At 29.9% G+C, this 22109-nt stretch overlaps 1 protein-coding gene across 1 annotated transcript in view; it reads left to right on the top strand.

Moving 5' to 3' along the window:
* The window catches only part of LOC130452850 (limbic system-associated membrane protein-like), a 1112215-nt gene extending 1091947 nt beyond the window's left edge, over window positions 1–20268 (top strand). Inside the window, exon 11 of the mRNA XM_056792329.1 lies at window positions 1022–20268. Within this exon, the coding sequence (XP_056648307.1) occupies window positions 1022–1143 (122 nt within the window). The 3' untranslated portion in view covers window positions 1144–20268. The remainder of the gene's footprint in view (window positions 1–1021) is intronic.
* The last annotated feature ends 1841 nt before the right edge of the window (window positions 20269–22109 follow it).

Below are 22109 nucleotides of genomic sequence, written 5' to 3'. Positions count from 1 at the left end.
GTATTTCCAAAAATTCAATTTGTCTGCCTTTGTTTACAATGTTACCTTAATGACTTCTGTTAATTTTTATTTTTTTTTTTAATAATAAGAAAATAATCAAAGGAGACAGGAAAATTATCAAATATTTCATATTTCATTATGACTTTACTTTTCATTTAAAATCGAAAATAGTATGAAAAAACATATTACGATATACGTCCGTGAAATTTTTATTACGGTACTCGATTAGATATTCTTGACTGGGCACCTTCGTCGCCTCGTCCATAAACATCTATCTCGTACCATACTTAAGTACTTACCGGACTTATAACGTAAATAACTATTAGGAACATAATTTTCCTCTGGGTATTCCAGAAAATTGAGTTATTTCTTAGTTTTCCTTTTCGTCCGCTGCATTACTATCTCAAATAGTAATATTCCAATTTGTATTATGCAAGATCCCCCACTGACATTCAATTCACGTTACGAAAGTTATGAACTAATTGGTACCTAGCGACAGAATTTGCATAATATATCACATATCCTTTTATATATTACAACTGTCAAAAAAACTTTTATGTATCTTCATTGATGAATGAATTTTAACTTTTAACCGTATGAAAAGAATTTTTTCACAGCCAAAATAATTTACAGAATCAACATGAAATTTAACTTTTTGAATGATTTATCTTTAACAAAGTCAATTATTAATTGATTATTCCGCATAAAACAATTTTATTTATTGGAATAATAATTGATAGTGAAATTTAGACCATTACTTCCAACAGAAATTCCGGAAGATATTCCATCTGATCTAGATATTTCTTGAAGAGTTGATTCCATAATTTTATGAAGATGTATTGGAAGCATTTTTTAATATATATCAGACGAAGTAAATCCATACAAAAAATGTTGTATATCGTGTTTTCATAGCATATGCGAGAGAATTTTTAGTCTCGACCTGCGGTCTTGGCGCACGCACATAACGATTCAAGACTGAAGCTTCAAAACAAATTATAAAATACTTTTTTGTTTGTTTCAGAACATGACATCCACCAGGAAATCTTGGGAATATCACTCAACACAGCTACAGCTTCTTCTTGTTCATACGAAATTCTTATTCTATCGATGGTTTCCATTATGTTCTATAAATTTATTTCTTAAGATGTGTATGTGCTCTTAGATTACAGAAAGTTATTATTCGTCAAAGAATAAGAAACAATGAAAAGTACGAAGATATATCCAATTTTTTAATTAATTGTAATTGTTACATAAACAATGGACACCCGGTAATCCGACAAGCGTTTTTCGGGTACAGTACTTTCTAATCCGACAAATTACGGATCCAATGATGAGATTCTTATTTTAGTTCTCATTCGGATTGTTTGTTTATAGGATACGAATATTTTGTTAGGTAGCATACGCCAAAAAAGCCCTAATTCAAACCTCTCTATGCAGGGGACATCATAAGAAAGTTTGTCTCTTGTATTAGTCATTCAGCTTAAATTAAGACCACTCTTGAAATACGACAAAATCAAGTTTTTTATTTTTTTTTTATAAAAAAACTTGGCGTTCATAGCCAATATGAGTCCCGAAATAGACGCATACCTATGTATTTCCTGAAAACTACACATACAAAGTTTTAAGACTCCTGAACGTTCAATATTCTTGAGTGTCTGTCTCTTGACTGGTCTACAGCCAGACTTTGACACATTGTATTCACTTTCTAAACTACTGAAATATTCAGCCCTATTTAAGCGATCCAAAATCTCACATTTTACTTTAATTTGTCCTATGACAAAATTACTAGGTGGGTGTATGTAATATTAGTGTGTTTGATAATGTTTATTTCTGACTCTTATCCTCTACAATGTTTCTATTTGATGTAAAAAAAAACTTAAAAAACATTAGCTCCATAACTCAACTCTAAGGGACCGCTTTTTTATTTTATTTTCTCAATTAATTAACAATGGAAACAATTTTTTTATTTTGAAATTACACATAATTTATGCAATTTCTTCACTAAAAATCCATTCTTAGCCTATTAATGCATGGTCTTGAATAAATAAATAATAAATAATCATCAATGCAGTTACATCCAAGCAATTGAAGTTGCTTCTAATCACTTAAGAAGTAATTCTAGTAAATCTAGATTCAAATTGACATCTAATAGTTTTGAAATTATTTTTATCAATTAAAATTATTAATGTTAATCTGAATTGAAATCTAAGTTTTCTACTAATATATCTCATCAATTTTTTCTCCAAATGTCAACAATTTATATTTTATGCTTGATGGAACTCAAAGAAACATTCCGGATGGAGTTGAAGATTGCATTTCTAACATGAGTAAATTGTTAAGTTTTCACGTAATACACACACTTATATTATTCTGAATAATGTACACATTTCATCTGGAATTGCAGAAGGTATGTTAGAACCTAACCACCTATATAATACCCACCATAAAATCATTTATGATCCAAAAAAAATGAACCAATCCTTTTTTGGCCCTTATTCCAATCCTATATGTGGGTATTAATTGGCCGACCAAATCGATTACTCCCTCATTTGAATCCAGATTTTTTTTAGAATATCTATTCGCGGATTTTTGGGGTACTAGACACAGTTTATCAAAATTGTAACGACATTATTGTCATTTTATCAAACCAAATTCAATTTCCCATTGAAAATCATTTGACATTTACTCCATACTTTTCAAGAAAATAAATGTTTATCCTGTAGATTTCTATAATTTACTCAATAGTACCCTACTCAAGTAGGGTAATACGCCCCAAAATTCAAATATGATCCAACAACTCAATTTTTTCTTAAGATTTATTTAGGACAAAGTCATAACACATAACACTTTATTGTTTCATAATAACCAGGCTTGGTAGGAATTTAACATTAACTAAAAAACAATACATTTATATGAAATGCTTTAGTAGGGCGTAGTCGACAAATTATTAGAAAATTCAGCATTATATTTCTAATTCTTATTTTCGGCACGTTTTTTCTTACGGTCAGATCTGTTGCACATATAAGCATATAAATTACAGCTTCCGTGCAACCACTTACTGCAAATTATGCACCGAATCCCATCATCCTTGGATTTAGTTGATATCTCATATCTCATTGATTCGCAATACATATTCACTGATGAATCGGAACAGAAAGAATAACAGACCTTCTTATTTTTCGCAGAAGATTTCAGACCCTTCTTCCCTCGCAGTGGTCGTTAAGCTTTGAAACCAGATGAAACAGGTAAACGCAGATCTCGTTCCAAAACATCATCCACTTTAGTTGTCTTCTTATGAGATAGGACTTAACAATTGACTTTATGTTCAGGTGATTCAAGGATTGTGGTAGACTGCTTTCCCCTAGATGTATTGGTCGGTATGGTTAGAATAGGATTAAGTTCTCTAATATATTTGGATAGAGTGTCCTTTTCTTTTGGTTTAGATGTTTGGTCCTTTTCTTTTGAGTCAGGTGTCGATTTAGGTATTGGATCCTTTTTTTGCCATTTAAGGTCTACTGTATCATAAACTCCCACTTCAGCTGCATTAGATATATCGAAGAAATGGTCTGGAATAATTGATGGATAATATATACTGGATATATTCCAGTTGCCTTGAATCCCGCGACACCATTACAGCAGCTGCCTTACCCTAAACCTATCCTATCAAAGGAGAAACGTTGCGTCTGTTAAGTTTCCTTTCTCTATGACTGAGCATCCAGGCCTTTGCCTCTTGCGCATAGTACTTTCTAAAGGGCTTAACGAAAGGCTTATCAAGAGGATGGTACTGCTTGCGTTGTATGATTCGGGAGACATAAAAGTACAACGTCGTTTTGCGTGGCCACATAATACCTTATAAGATAACTCTCCGATTCAGTCATCTAGGCAAAGAGACATCAGAAAGTAATTAATCGTTTTTCAAACAATGCAACCAAAGAAACGATTTTGAAGACACCGAAGCAATAGAAACAAAAGTTTTAAGAACATTCACAATAGAGGAGCTCCATTAAAAAATCATTGGTTATAGCTATTCTTGAGTCAACAATGATTTTTAATATTATCATGTTCCTAGAATTGTAGTTGTTCGTGGAAGAATGCATACTTAAATCATTAAATTATTTTAATACCAACTGATGGAGCTCGAAGTATGTCAGGAAAAATAGAGGGGCAACAACAATTCTTCATAGCAAAATAAACCACGAAACTCATTACATAATTCATTAAGAAGCGCTTTGTGTCCAAATATTTCCGACAAAAATAATTGAGGTTATGAATTTGGTAATCAAAATTGTTCTTCTTCATAATAAAGTGCGGTGGCTTTTCAAACTGTTCAACGTTTAGCTTTGTATTTGAATAAAATAAATACATTCCCCAATGAAAAAGGCATTAATCATCTTGAATTAAATCGCAAAAATTTATCTTTAAGGTGGATATCAGCGAAATTAAATGAATAGAAAGGAAAGGGCTATGTTTTGGTAGATGAATTGGTTTATTTTGAAGAAAAATCAAATCTTTTTGCATAAGATATTAAATTACTTATTTTTCAAGTTTTAAAACGATTTCACGTGCAAATAGTAACTAAATCTACATTGAGCCATTTCGAAATCAAATTGGATTTCCAGAAATGCATTTCATCGATTTATCAAGTAAAGCTTTGTAGACTGGAAAATCTACACAGTCGAAAAGCAAGTTAGAAGAGTTGGAGCTCCAGAAATTTATGTACGTAACGCAACAAAAGTGGACAGCTGTGAGAGAAATGTCGCGAGTTGAGGCTGTAATATTCGATGCATGGAATAGTCTTCCAGATTGCTACGTGGAGGTGAAGGAATTGGTATTTGAAGTGCTGACTATCTTCAGATCGACATATTCGTGCGAGCAAGTTTTCTAGTGCAAAGAACAAGTTAGGAGCCAAATTTAGTCAAACTTTGTAAAACCATGCAAAGTAAACGCTCCCATTAAATTTGTTTAATCAAATTTATATTATAGTTTTTTTTTATTTTAAATTCAAGCTACATTATTTAGTGAAGTTTATATTTTCTACTTGAATAACCATACAAGGCAATAATCGGTCCCATTGTCCAATTGTTTGTTATTGAAGCTCAAGCTTGAGTTGTGAGTAAATGTTATTCTATTTATTTCACTTAAATGATGGTTTTTTGAAAGTTTAAATTTTTATAAATTTTTGTAAATTTTGGCTCTCCTGACTCAAAAGATTGCGAACTTGCTATAAACTGTTTCTTTCCTACTTGACCTAATGAACACCTTTACCATTACCTAGAATTATACCATTTTTGTGACCAGCTGAGTTTATGATTTTACAACGCCACAGAAAACTTCCGCTACAACGAATGAATTGTTGTTCGGCATTTTCGGCAAGTTTTGGTAGAAGAATTGGTTTGTTTTGAAGAAAAATTGAATCTTTTTGCAAGAGATATTTAGAGCATCAAATTACTTATTTTTCAATTTTCTAAGCAAATTCCCGATAAAGTAAGTACAAATAATAACAAAAAGTAAAGCTTTGTGGAGTGGAAAATTTACATAAATTTTAGGTTCTATATCAAAAATTTTCATTCAAATATTTATAAAGAATATTACATTATTATTTTTCAATAATTATTTCTCATACCAAACTAAGAACAATAATTATAATCTATACTAGAGAGAAGAAATCGAATTTTTTTTGAAAATGAAGTCTCCTTCATTAACATTACAAATATTGTTTCAACAATACAAATCATTCAGAAAGAAAAATCAACAATTGTCCGTAAAAACTGGAGATTTCCTATTTTATCTATGCATTTACGTCCCTTCAATATTTCTATGAAAATAAACGAAACAACTGTAAAATAAATATATGATGATTAAGCAAAATGAAACTATCCACCTTAGGGCATTGGCGTTGGTAGATTATCTGGTAAGATTTCCATATCATGCCGGCGTGGATGTAGATATGTAGGTTGGGCGCAGGTGAAGACTTAAAATATACCACCATTCATTACGGAAATGGAAAGAAGTGGATTTGTGAAAAAGTGAATCTACGCTGCAATTTGTCAAAGAAACCTAAACTAACTTAAAAATGGTTTCCTGTTATTCACAATCTCACAATTTATACAAATCTATAATCCCACAAGTCTTGGAGCTTATCTATTTAATGTTTCATGCCCCAACGTCTCCTATGGAAGTATTCACACATTGGTCGTCGTGAAGCTTCAATTATTTGATTGTTTATGCAATGTCAAGTACCCTTTATCAATTTGGCTATGTATGTGTTAGTTAATATTACATGATCAATATAATTTTATTCATTTTTCGGTTTTTGCGAGCTAAGAACACTTATTTGTATTATATGGTATTATTAACGGGTGTGATAAGTCCAGAGTACATTATAATGGCCAAAAAATCACATTGGCATAGTTCCGCCTCCAGTTGTTTTTGCAATTTTATATTCTTTATTTAGAGCACCCACCCCCACCCCATACCAAACCTTACTAGCATCTGTCACCGTTATGATACGGAAGTCTAGCCGATTATCAAAATAAATATCTTTAAATTTAATGAAGACTTTGTATTGTCAGTAGTTGAAACAACAAAAAAGTTCAAGAAAAGAAACCATTATTAAATTAAATATCTCGCCGCTTTTTTGTCATTTTTAATAATAAAAATCTTCATATTTCCTTTGTATTTGATTTTTTTCAAGAATATATAAATTTTGAAAACAAATTTATGTTTTTGTGGTACTTAATTATTTGTTAATGTTGTTTTATATCGTAATGATGACATTTCCATCTATTTTTAGAATATTGTGATATTTTTCATATGTCAGCAGTATCCCAATTCTTACAAAAGAATTCGACTAAAATCAAATTGTCAATTGCTTCTTTTCTCTGTAATAAAATTCAAATATTTGCTATTAAATAGTACGTAAAGATCTTAATTAAAATCACAACAAATTGTATCCAGATATTCATGTAGCGGTTTATCGTGGATAATATTTTAACAAAGATCAAAATTGAGTAGAGTTTCAACTAAATTTTATCATAAAAAAACACGTTATTCATTAAAATAATTAATAACATATACTCAATAGATCTTAGGGTCATTTTTTTTATGAAATGAAATGAAATTAATGACATACAACTACAACATTCACTTTTCTTTATTCAGTTTTTGAGAAAACAGATTTTTCATTACTTTATTACTTTTTATTAAACTTTTCTACTCTTCGACGAATAAGAACTTTCTAATTTATATTTCAAAAGTATATATATTTTCCATATGAGATTAAAAAAACAAGTAAAATTCACTGATAGGATGCACACACCAATCTATTACGTTACACACCTTTGTATAAGCGTAAAAATACAATATATGTGAATATAATAATTATTGCTATGCATCTGGAGCTATATGTGCACTTTTTTACTTATAGGCTAGTTTATATTTAATTTTGTATCTTTTTTTATGCTGGTATAAACATGTTATAGAATAGTAATAACATTTCTTATCATTACTGTTCGCGGATATAAAATATTTTTGACATGGATATCTTTTATATATCCCCGTGGAAATGTAATTAAAATATACGAAAAATTACCAAACGATGGGTTGAAAAAATAATTAATAGATTTGAGACTTACAAAATTATTTCACAAATTTATAGGCAGAAAACCATATTTGTTTCATGTATGTAAATGAATCTTGTACACATAAAAAATTACTGAAAATAATATTTCAATTTAAAACTGTCATAATATATATCTTACCTTTTTCGAGTTATTTCACGTTTTCTTTTCTCTTTCTTCCATCAACCTCCAAATGATTTAGAAATGTCTTTTCAAAAACCCATTTTTTTAATTATTTTCTTGTGATCACTGTTTATTGAACAAGAATTTATTTTGCAAGCAATGTTCAATCAAATTTTAATAATACCCTGCTATTATGGGAAGTTTCTTCTAAGTCGCTTTCCTTGTATCTTTATTTTTGCTAAATGTTTGTTGTGCATTTTCTTTCTTCTTCAGTTTTCTGCGGTTCATAACCGTTAAATTTACTTGAATATTGTATACATACATTCATATATCGTGAATATTTAAAAATGTTCGATTCATTTCAATCAAATTTACAAAAATCAATTGAGAAAATATTCTGACATTTTTTGACACCACCCAATGCGTTATGAAACAATAACTTGATCAGTTATGATTCTCAAATATTAAAGTTTTGATAAGAAATGTTAGGAAACAACGTAAATTTTTTTCAATATAGTACTATGATTTGTGTTTTACATTTACTGCAACCAGTTTTTGGTTTTCCTTTTCAAAATAAAATTTGATGTGTTTCTCATTCAACAGTAAACTTTCATTTTTCAAAAATATCGCTCAGTTACTGGAATAATAATGTAATTTTTTATGATTGCAGAAAATATTTATATTTGATAATTTAACCATCAAATTCGAATGTTATATTGGAATATCACTTAGTTTATCAGAAGAAACTTTAGTACTAGTCCAGTCATTATAGGGGGTTGACCTCGGAAAATCGACATACCCAATATATTACCACGTAAAAACTTGTTTTTTGGCATCCTAACAGTATTCTCAAAATTCCCATATAATTTGATAGTCGCAAGGTTTAAAGTCAGTAGTCAATGGTCACAAAAATCGATTTTTTTTACATTTGTTGCAAATATCTCGTCTTCTATGAGTTTTATTATGTTTGTATTCATTATTAATATTATAGAGAATTTAATTCAAACTTTTGTATTCAACATTTTTTTATACCATGAACTATTTTCGAGATATAGAGCGTAGAGCACGCGGTCCGAGAATTATCTAAGTAGTTCCGATGAAAAACTAATATCAATGTTATAATTAATTGCTAAATATATAATTATCATTTTTTATCAACTTTCAGATTCAATCTTTCTTTCAAATAATTCTAAAATTTATTAATTCACACTCATAATCTCTTTTGGGTAATTGAAAAATTACTAAGGGATATACTTGAATTACATTGTAATTATATTCTCATTTACACTAATAGCATTTGAAGTAGAAAATAATTAAGTGCATCTTATTTAAAATCCATAAACTTGCTGCAGCATTTGAAGAAGAAAACTGTGCGATTCTGAGATTATTAGTAGTTTATAATGTTTCGAAATCTGGGGATAGTATCGATGATCTCCGTCATGCACTATACGTCAAGTCATCAAAATCGAATAAACCTGTTCAGTTATCAAATATTCTACCAACGAGTGAAGCAGCTTACCAATATTTCAATCGATTTTAGTATCAAATTCAAACTTATTTAGGTCATGATGCAGAACCCCAGGAATGGGATTGGACAATGCGTAACGAATTCCTCGAACCTATCATGACTATTTTACCACCTACGCCAGATGAATTACTCAATGAAATATTCTGTAACTGGAAAAGTGGCTGAGGCTCAATATGTGGATGCAGAAAAGCGGGGTTACAGTGCTCTTCAGCTTGCGGCCAGTGTAAGGGACAAGCTCGACTCAATGCTATATTATATCAGACCGATATTAATGATACCAGAATCTTTGACCCAAAAATCAATCAATCAATGAATTGGAGACAAATGTCGTTGAAAAAGATGAAGAGAAACTTGAAATTCTGCGGCAGAGGGACGATGACTACTATGATGAAGAAGATCGAGAAGAAGAAGAAAAGAATTGAAATCAGAAGTTGTTCTCGAAATTTTTATCAATTTTAACAATAATAATTCTATAAACCTTAATATTACATGTTTTTGATCGAGATTACAAGTTGATCTCAGCTAATTATCTGAAGACGCGCTCTACGCCCTCTATCTTGAAAACATTTCAAGATATAACAAAATGTTGGATACAAAAGTTGTAGTTATTCTCTACGATATTGATAATAGCGTAAAACCCATATAAAACGAGATATTTGCAAAAAATGTAAGAAAAATCGATTTTTGTGACCTCCGACCCCTAACTTTCAAACTTGCGATCATCCAAATATATGTGAATTTTGATAATAGTTTTAAGATGCCAAAATACAAGTTTTTACTTGCTAATATACTGGGCATATCGAGATATTCACCTAATTTGGCCTAAGATGACTGGACTATACTGCCAAGTACAGAACGAAATTGAGTTATTGGGAGCATGAATTGCGTGATAAAGTTGGGTTTAATGCCGTTCTGAATGAAAATAGATTTGTTTTTTTTTTTTTATATATAACGTAAAGATACTTTTCTGGACGATATATACTTTTCTAATTTAAGGTACATTGATTTATGACGAATAGAAACAGAAGTCAAAACAAGATAGGAAAATGAGAAACTCTTTCGGAATACATTCATGGAAAATTGAATTGTAAATTTATATCGGCAATACCACTTATATGTCTTATACTAGCTACAATCGATTACTACCATACAGTAGGCTTCAACTATGTTGCATTAGCACGGACTGGAGAGATCTTGTGTACAGAAAAGATAGTGCCAAAAGCATCGAAGATATAAGGCCGAATTGTAGCTTCAAAATCAGATTATGTCTAAAAATAAGACACAGAAGCTTCATAACGGTCATATGTGAAATCATTAATGTTCTTCCAAAAATGTAATAAATAGACCAAAAGGAAAAAAGAATTTTCAAAAAACAATTTGTGATAATGGCTCTTTATGGTGAACGGTTTCCTTGGCTTGTAAAACGATCTAAAAATCTTCATATCTCCTAAACCATAAATTTTATCGAGTTAAACAAAGAGTACGTTTTTGTTAAAAAAATCGATTGAAAAATTCATTTTTGCTATGTTTAAATTGTACAGATTATCCCTGTAAAAATTACAGATTATTAACAATTGGGCATGAACAGCCCCTGGCCTTCAGATAGTCGTATAGAATTATTTATTTCGTCATACTACATGAATATTCGTAATCATCCATCAAAAATTCATATGTTGGATTTTAAAATTTAGAAAATATATGTTATGATTTCATAACTTTCAAGGTCCATAACTCAGGAACGAGGGGTCGTATGAGTAATTGTTTCTTATGTCTCAGCATTTTTTTCATCTACTCACTCCCGAATTTTTTGCATCAAGTCCTGGATATAGTTTATGCTATATTGTTTTGTAAATTATCGAAAAAAATTGATAATTTACCACAAAATATATTGAATTTTTTTCTGTATAATATATTTTTTTATCCGTTGGAATATGTTAAGAAATATCAATAATCAATTCTATTTTGGATAATCAATATCTGTTTTTCACATCATTTTCCAGTAACTAACTGATATATTCATATATGTATATACTAAATTATATAAATCTATTAATTTTGATTTTATATTATATATAAATGTTGTATACGTAAGATATGCAAGGTATATTTATTTTAGTATAAAATTGTTAAGAAAAATATTCTCAGCTCCATATTTCAATCACTTTAATTAATATTTCGAAACAAAAAATAATTTGAGTTTGAGTAACATAATATTATATTATATTTTTTGTGAATGGGTCCAAAATATCCTACTCTATTTATAATTTTATTTCGATGTAGTACAAAAATTTTGTATGGAAGCATTCTATTAAAAAATTTCATATTAATATGATTAGTATGACCGTAAGTAAGTTGATATCTTTTTGCATTATCAATTTACTGAATGAGCCACAGCTCTAGAATAAAAAGACTTAGAATTTTATCATTTGATGTTTTCAAATATAGAAACTGACAGACATCCCCTTGAAATTCATGCAACCACTGAGAAAGCCTTTATTGAATGGAATTCTCATCCCGAAGCACTGTCAGATTATATTTCTCCTCTTTTCATATTATTACACGAAAAGTGTTAAATCATTTTTTAAGTAGGAGTTGATTTACCGTACAGTTAATTTGCCTTAAAAGAAATCGTATTTTAAGCTGAATTTTTTCCATCACATTGTCTACAAGTAAATAATTCTAATAAGCTATTTTGTCCAGTACTTCACATTATGTGAAGGCTCGTTTCATTGACATTGTGGCTCCTTGATCTAGCTTCAATTCCACAATATGTGTGACAGGTTGCCAGATGAATGGTAGTGTCTTTTCCGCATCAATCATTAGCAGGTCTAAAAATTTCAACTTAATACTATTCAAAATTTTGTGTCTTCAGTTGTTATCAATCGGAATTCATCTGAACTGTATGGCAGGCAGTGAAAGGAGAAAACCCAATGATGTATAATTCATTCCGTCTTCTTCATTCTTAGACTTTTTATATTTGTCGCATATTATATAATACAGGTGACTGACTCCTTATATATAAGGTTGGGAAAGAAAATATTTTTCCATTTATTGATATAAATTCCAAACGATGATCATTGATATTTATACCACTCTAATTGATAAAATTTTGTAACTTTTCTAGTAGAAATAATTCCGTTACTGTAAAAATTCTGTGACTCTTAGCAAAAACTGAACCTAGTGATTTTTTCAAGCCACTTTTGAAGCCAGCTTCTCACCATTAAGAGAATTTTTGCAGGAATCAGAAAAAATTATAGTCCACCAGAGTAAAATCTTTATAATGGACGTATCAAAACTTCCCAACTAAACTCCTTCAATTTTTGATAAATCACTTAAGATATGTGTGTTGTCGTGTTGGAAGACGCTTTTCTTAGTAATCAACAAACTAACGATTTTAGTAACGCAGGATTCCAACACATCATATGTTGCTAATAGAAATTGGACTTACCTATTGCTTTGACCAGGCTCTAGTAGCTTATGATAAACAATACGCTTTCACCAAAGACAAGCGTCCACCTTCCTTCTCCTCAAAACTGGCAATGCAACTGTTTTTGAAACTTCTCTAGGCTTCAGCAACAATATCTCTCGCACATGCCACCTTTTGTCATTTATTCAAAAAATTTCGTTTCATATCAGCGCGATTTTAAAAATGAAAACTCTGTCCAATAAATTTTCGACGTTAATTCATGTGGAGATCAAGTGTCGAGCTTCTTTTAAGATATAATTTTCCGTAAATGTTTTAAAATTTTCTTATATTCGTCGTTTAGCTCGATGTCGTGGAAATGAAATATGTTGGAGTTTTTTAACAGTTTGTCAACCAGTATGATATTTATCTTCAAGATTGAAGTTTTTTGAATGGAATCTGGTAATCAAATTTTCTTTCTAGTAGATTATCTTTGTTACTCTCTCTTTATTCATTGCTCCAGATGTTTGAGCCATTGTATTCATTTAGTATTTATAACGTTTACCCTAATTCTCCATATAGTTCCATTCTTCATTAATCCACATAATTTTTCAGAAATTTTCCTTGAAAAATGATAGGCATTCTTTCAGACTTTGCGTAGTAGCTTCGACTATATAATGGACAATGGGTGACATTATTATTTTAAATAATTCATGTTTCAACTTCCTTGTTAGTAAAGAGGATTTAAGCAATTTAATCATTAAAAATTAACATTGATTGCCATCAGCCAAATATGCTTTTATCTAGGAATTCAATTCATTTCTTTCAGTAATGATTGAGCCAAGATACTTAAATTCAGTGACCCTTTCGAAACTGAGCTCAGTATTCATTGTATCTGAGACCATACTGTTTCCTCAGTTTTCTACAATATATTTAGTTTTTTGTTGTTCATTAAAAATCCAATTATCTGTACGTCTTCTTCGAAATCCTTGCAGCTTTCAATTAAGTATTTTTCTGTTGACATCATCAGCAAATACAAAAGATAGAAATAGTAGTCTATTGTACATCACTTTGTCTTAACCATCTGTTGATTCTGAGTTCCTTGAGTTCAGTCCCTTCTTATTATTTTTTCAGGTGCTTTGAAATTATGTAAAATATAAATAAATATATTTATACAATCATACGTTTGCTTAAATCTATAAAAATTTTATATAGTTTGATGTTTCGTTCAATAAACTTCTCCAAGACATTAAGACATTTCAGATACCTACCAAAAATCTAATTAATCGTATACATCCATCCAAGCATCTTGTTTTTTTCAGCATAGAGTTGTAATTTAATGGCTAGAATCCTTGAGAATACTTTGGAAGCGGTAGGTAAAAGTGAAATCCCATGGTAATTCTACAATTCATGTCTCCTTTTGATTTACAAGACAAATAAGTGCATTTTGCTGTTCATTTGGCATTAACGCTTGAAACCACACATTATACTAAAAGACGTTTAACATCCTTGTATAATAACTAAGTCTTCTCCTAGTGACTTTCAATTTATTGAAGCTTCTTTTATCATAAGCTCAAACACTTATCACCACTATTCAATTTTAGATTAAAATTTTTCTCTTCGTAGTAAAGTGAAGAAACAAAATGTGACGACTGGATTGTCAAGTAATATTTGAATGAGAACGACGCGACGTTACTTTGTACTGTATTCTATTGACTGTAAAACTGCTAAACATCCTATAGTATGACATTGAATAAGTGTTAATAGATATAGAAAACTTTAACGCCATCTATTTCATAATCTTAATTATTTTCAATTATTTGTAGATACTATATATTTCTTTTGTGTTTATACATTAATTTCCATTATTGGTTATTTAAACAGATACTTAATTTCGAACTAAATACTTTTCAATTCGAGAGCTGTAGTTTTGCTATTCAATAGAATTCAAATATAAGATACTCGGCATTGTTACAATTGAGAAACATTCGAGCTTAATATTAAAAATTTTTCATAGACAAAAGCACTTTTCATAATGCTTCCTATCATTTTATCAACTTTTACATTTACGAAATCTTTTGCTATTTATTAATTGTGTATGCTACAAATAATGTATTAATCTAATTTCATGCGAATTTTTGTACCACATGACTTTAAAAATTATCCTTTAATTGTGAGCCTGCCATATATACGTACCTACGCTAATTTGTACATATAACCAAATAGAAAGCTTTTAACATATTTCTACTCATCTGTATACACAGTATTAATGTAAATAACTAAGTGTATTTTCAAATTTAAAATTAACTATGAAGCTAACTTTATATAATATAAGTAAGGGCTCGGTTTGAAATTTTTTTATAAAAATTTCAAAAGGGCTTTAAATGTGATGCAGATTGTGAGTAATAGAACTCTATGTCTATTTAGAGATGATTATTTTTGTTATTGCGGAAAAATTTGCTTTTATCTGTTATAGTTTAGTATTCCTAAAAACTTAGAGCAAATTTATCACTGGACAACTAATTAAAACATTATTTTCATTGTCACTATATATACTATTAGTTATTTTAATCAATAATGGTTTCATTGATTCTTTGTAATATATCATTAAATATAGTATCGGAAAAAAATTACCAAACATTGGAATTTAAATGTAATCTAACTCATTTCTAATTTACCAGTGTAAATTTAAATAGTTCGTTGCAATGAATTATAATGAACTTAACTGCACCACTAAATTCCCATTCCATTATTAGAGTACCCTACTTATTACTTAATTTATCAATATTATAACAAGAGAAGTTCAGTTTAAAAAATGAGAATTTTTAACGTTTATTCACTGAATCATTTGATAATAAATAGCCTCTCTCTATTTATTATGAAATTATTCGTGGAATTTCTTTTGAATGGGATAGAGAAATTTTTTATGTAATTGTGAGAGATACTTTAGGTTTGGCCCTGATATAAGAAAAACTTTCCTCTGCAGAACGATGAACAAGGGGGTTTAGGAAAGGGTTTTACCTAATGGCGATGAGGGAGTTGTCAAGAAAGGCAAGGTAATCTTCGTAAGCCATCGCTAGTAGCCGAAAAGGGGATTAGGAAATTTTCTGATAGGCTTTGAGGAAAGGGGCCGCCTAGTACTGATCTAGCTGGGAATGTGTAAAAAGGCGATTCAAGTAACGGGCTTGTAGGTCATTTAAACAGATTTAGACAGTGTTACTGGGGCTAAATCAGCACTTGTATAGACTGCCCCTCAGAATGACTCATAGTAAATAAATAAAAACATTGATAGGACTTCTTGCCATAATAGTGGTCTGAAGTAGATTCTTAAAAAATGATCTCTGAAACTCTGGCAACTCGAATTATATAAGATTAGTGAAATGCTAGGAATACATTCTTAATAGTGGCCTTGTTAAACATACAATTGCAATAGCATGGGTCTTGGGGTACTTTTTGAATTCGTAGAAAGCAGAAATGTGGTATCCAAGCATATATTAGTACAAAATATAAACAAACTCTAACTTCACGGCATCTTAAAGTAGAGGATGGAGGCTAAGTGTTCACCTCATAAATTCAGACTTGAGATAATATTACAAAAAAACAGCTAGATTCTAATATAATCGGCAAGTAACGCCCCGATTCAATTCTTATTCAGTAAACCAACAAGAGAAAACAAAAAAAGGTCTGTTAAAAAAAATATTGAAAATATTGCCATAAGCAACTTACGAAAAGCTAAATTAAGACAAAGAAACTAGTCAAAAGTTTCCAGGAAGTGGCTAAATACACTGTTATCAGTTCTCATGTAGAGCCCAGATCCATGGATCCCAATTATATAAGACCAGGCTTCAAACAATATACGAGGATAGTCCAATAAGTACTTACTACAAAAGAAAAAATTTTTATTTACATTTTGATGTTCAGGGTGGCCCAGAAGACACTTTGGCATCATATTATTTGACGTCGACAATTGATTCCACACTTTACTTCCAGTAACTTTTACTTTTTTCATAGCAACCTATAAAAAGGTTACTGGGTCTTTCGGCAAACCAAAACCCCTTTTTTACATTTAAGAGGAAAAGGTGTCGTTCAATTTACAATAAATCTTTCGAGCACACAGAACTTCTCTTTCTTACGAATATTTTTGAGTCCAAGATCGTGAATTCATTGTCCATATACCCGGTCCTAGACTTTGAAACTCATATGGTTTCTTCTGAAAAAATTGAAAACGCCGCGATTTTTATTCATATTAACGATATCCCGACACCGAACTTTAATTTTTCATTGACTTATTTTTACAATTCATGAGGATTGAGGACAATAATACGTTCATAAAGCATTTAAAACAAAGAAATTGGAATTTATAGAGACAACATTTGAAAAAAAGAAACAAGAGCTGAAATGTAAAAAATGAAAAATAAAATTCTTTTCCTGTAAACCAACACGAACCAGCAGGTAATTATTAATGGAAAGTAAGCTATAAACCTTCTAGTTAATTTCTGTGGAGGTAGATTTCCGAGCGATTTTGACGATTTTCGTTATGAATGTTTTCAACAATTTACTACTTTAAGATAATTAATTATATAGAACATGAAGGTTAATAATATTGTTTTAGCATCAATTAATTTATAAATATTTGCAGACGGTGTTGGAATTCCATATCGGATACATTGTAATTGTTGCATTGAAGTGGTAATGTGAAAATTGTGTAAATTCCAACCACATTATTTCCATTATCTCAAAACTTGTTTTTATTTGTATTCGTTTTGTAGCGGGTGTTTAATCAACAAAAGTAACTGCTGAGAGTTAATTTTAAGTTTACTTCTGCACCCCTTTTGAGTGTTACTTATAATATCAACACACAAATATCATTTTCTGTATAATAAAATTCATGTAATAAACAATGCTACAAAAAGCAAATAATCATAATCTTCCGATCTTTTTATGTGGGGTTGACTTTGTTCCAATATTTTTGTTCTACTTGTAAAAGAACTTGTAGTGGTGTAATTTATGTGGGGTAATTTATTAAAATTATAAATGAAATTCATCAATTTTTTTCTAACGATCTCTAAAGGATGCTGGGTGAATTATTGTTATTTCTACAATTAATTTTGTAATTTCCAAATTATAGATGTTATTTATCCGAAAACTTCCTTGAAGTATATAATTAAATAACGCTTAAGATCCTATCTCAATTTCTATTTTATAAGCTAAGTTGAGAGCAAAATTAGGAAATCTTGCAGGTTTTGATTGAAAAACTGATTCTTTATTAAGCCCTAAAGGTTAGCTGCACTATTTATATAATTAATTTCAGATTATTAACCATTGAAGTTGCATAATCTCCCTCATGATTAATATATTCACAACTTATGTGAAATAAACATTTAAATATAAAACTCAATCTACTAATATTCCTTTTAAAAATAGTTATTTGTGATACAGATGCATAAAGTGATAGTTTTGCGCACGACCCGCGAAAATGAAAGGCACAAGCAAGGCGAGTACTTTAGGCACGAGTTTCATACAATATTTTATCTAAGTTCTCATTGAAAAATACTTTCATGAAATGTATTTATATCAATGTTTAAATTTAAATTTATTCTAGTTTTCAACATTGCATAATGGGACCATAGTATTGATGATTTCCTTTCCCACTGGCTTGACTTTTTCGAGAAATATGCAATACGAAAATTTCCTGTGTAATTTTTGATATTTTTATTGTTACACCAATCTAAAAAATCTCCGACTTCATGTATATTTTTCTTGACTTTTTCGGAAGCAGATTTTGATTTATATTTTCCCGCAATTTTCACAATTTTAGGAGGTGTGCAATCAGATTCTTCTTCTATCTTTATTCAGCTTAACAATCAAAGTTTTATCAAAATTTGAAAAACATTTTGCAAAATGACGATGACGCTTCATACTTCTTGATAACTTGATATACAAATAAAAAAATATTATAATGATTATCCCAATTAAAAAGCATTGTTCTGTTTCGCACGGTTTTAGACATATGTTTAATATATAATTTATATATATAATGAGTTTTTAAATACTTAATTTTAATGGTGGTCGTAGATAAATTACATATTATAATGCAGTTACTACTATTTTGATTCATCTACTGTACCATTCACTCCAACCAGCTCTGTTACAAAAAATTACATACAATAGGCCTAATATTGTTATTATTTGAATTCTTTGATACTATCACATTGCATTTATTATAGAAACATAATATTTGTGTTGTTATTATCATCAACTACCCCTGTAGCAGTGGACTAGTAAACTTAAAATAAAATTCAAACGACCTCGTTGTATAAATTTAATTCGGTAATTATCTAGATTAGGTTACACCCCTCCGATTTCTTTAAAATTTTAGTATGTTATAGAGAAAAGTTCCAGGAAAAGAAAAATAATTTATACGTCATAGTCTAACCTAACCACTAATTTTAACTAAGAATATTGATAGAATATTAATCAATAAATAGCAATATACAAAAATTCATAGAATTTTATTTTTTCATGGTCATAGACGATTCAAAACATACAAATTTTGATAGATTTACTAACGATAGTCGTATGTAAACAAACTAGACTAAATTCTCTACAAATTTTATGACACATGTTGTCATCATTAGGTAATGAAGACATGCGAAGCTAAACTATGATGTATAATTTATTTTTCTTTTTCTGAAAGTTGAAAAATTATGTAAAGGGATGATTTCCGCGCCCTATATATCAAATTTTTCAGCATAGTTTCCTCTATAACATACTAAAATTTTAACGAAATCGGAGGGATGTAACCCAATCTAGATAATTACCTTCAATTCTCCAATACAACGTGTTACCTCAACACACTGTTTACTGCTACCTCTACATTACACTACATTATCTTCTTCAGAGACCGAAAGGTCATTCTTTATCTTTGGTCTCTGAAGATAATAACTTATAACCATAGACAGTAGACAGTGTAATTGTGAGTGTTGGTGTTATGGTAGTGTAAACAGTGTGTTCAGTATAAATATTACCAATGGTCCCAGAAATTCTAATGCGTATTACCTCTACTAGAGATAAAAGTATTATTGAGATAGTTAAATATGACCACAACAGCAAATACTTTAATTTATGAAAATCGACGATAGTATATTTAGAGACAAGCCAAAATTATATTAAAAACTTTAGAAATGATATTCAGTGTTTTCTTCACTTTTACACAAATAACTTCCAATATTATTCAATACGATATTAATTGCACTATCAAGATTTTTCAAAATGACTCATCGTTTATTGATAAAACTCTTATATGTACTATTGGTGTGATTTGTAGTAGATACAAATGCACTGATTGATATCAAAATTCGAAAATCCAGTGATAAATATATAATTAGACTATTTCAGTTTGAATACCTTTGTATGACGAAGGTAGGTGAGTGTTTCCCTTCAAAAGCTACATTATTGTGAACTAAATGTTAGTCACTGAATGTGGTAAACATGAATCTGAAGCGAGTTTTAGTGTCCAAAGAACTTATAAAGAGTGCCGGAATTGGATATGATATATTTGTACAATGCAGAATTTGGATGTGTGACATAATGGAACTGATCATAAAATTAACTAATAAACAATGTTTATATTAAGTATGTTTTCTTTTTACCATTTCCACTCCTCGAAAAACAAAAATATTATGTTCGAAAATATTCGAGTCGAATGCCTGAAACTCAGCGTACGAAAAGCATCGTAAATATAATCATATTTTTTTTTTTATTTTTCGTATAGCCACAAAAAATCAACTGCTTTTAATCGTTTTTGATTGAGGACTTGTAGATCGTCATCTTCATTTGATACTTGAATATTACGGTACCCAGGTACAACCAACTTTTCATTTCTTTGAAGATACATAAGTGACATAACTGCTAACTCTGTCGCACTTCGCCTGGTTATACTTTAACGGTGAGCGATCTCCTTCCCACGTCCACATGAGAGTCTGTTTCAGTCCACAAGACATTTTTTTAAATTAAATATGTTCAACTAGCGCAAGATTATTAATATAATTTATCAAATATATCCAGACTCTTTATTCATAGCACTACTCTGCTAAAATTGTTTTTACAGATGACTCAATATAAATAGCTGTTTCTGAAATATTTTTCTATGCTGATACTGTATCTGCTTTCCATTTTTCTTTATCACGTCTAGATTTTGTTTAATTTCATCCACTCGACTATAATATCTATTTTATGACAACACAACAACAATACAATAGTATATTGTACAACAAGTGGGAAAAATTCAACTTTTCACGAGTGTCGCAAACTCGTGAGGGAGAAAAGTACTTTTCACACATGTTGCACACTATACTTTTTCTACAACTGCACAAATTGAAAGAATAAAAGTAATGTTTATTTTTATGATTGGTAAAACCAACATAATACTAGAGTATCCTCTTAACTGTTAAATAATATTATTTAAAATTGTAATTGATTGTGAAATTTTCACAATTTTATATAGTTAAACCCGGAATGTCATTTCTTTTTATTAAATTCTTTGTTATGTTAATTTTAGATGTTGAGGGTTGATCGTTCTTATACGGTGTATTTTCTATCTCCATTTCTGGAAAGGGTTCGAGCGCTTTTTCAATGAAGTTGACCATATTATTAGCAACGTTAATTTTATTTTTAATAGGCTCTTCGACATATACTTCTACCACGGTACTACATTGTCATCATTCATGACGCTTTAAGGTTAATATATCCCCTCCTGCATTTACTAAAATTGTTGCCGAAGAACGTCTGAAGCAGTAACCTGTGTATAGATATGTATATATACAATAGCCAACTAAATTTTCGTCGGTTTTTGTTGATTCTCCATATTAAAATGTGTGGTGTGGGCAAAGTGCCGTAAGAAATAATATTTCTTACTGTGTGAGTAATATATGGTTTCGAAATTAAGTTAGCTATGAGAAATACGTCACTGTTCATAGCAGTTGTGGAAAAAGTTTGTTTTCAATATTAGTTTACGTGTAGAGAGGTGTATGAATGAAAATTAATAGTTGAAAGAGGATGATTCATGATGGAATTTTAAAGTATGTAGAATAAGATAAGATAGTAAAGCTTACAAACTTGATTTCCTTCACATCTCTTGGGTATCGAGGCATTCCCTCTTAAAATTTCAACAAAAGTTAACCATCATATTCTTATTCCTCCTACCTTGCTACCGTTTTTCCATTTCTTTTATATCTTGATGGAACCGTTCACCTTGCTCTTCACTGTAATCCCTCAAGTTCCTCAGGGATCTTTATTTTTGTTCAGAAAACCATGCAAATTTTTTTTAAAGCTCATCCAAGCTTTTTTTCTAATTCATACTTTTTTCAAAATCTGCGTCTTTTATCAAAATTCGGATTTGTTGACCCACGAAAATTCCTACCTTGATTTTTTCTTA

This window comes from Diorhabda sublineata, chromosome 2 (assembly GCF_026230105.1).
Source record: "Diorhabda sublineata isolate icDioSubl1.1 chromosome 2, icDioSubl1.1, whole genome shotgun sequence".
Classification (NCBI taxonomy): domain Eukaryota; kingdom Metazoa; phylum Arthropoda; class Insecta; order Coleoptera; family Chrysomelidae; genus Diorhabda; species Diorhabda sublineata.
Note: the sequence above shows the minus strand (reverse complement) of the source record. Positions and strands in the feature narration are given on the sequence as shown.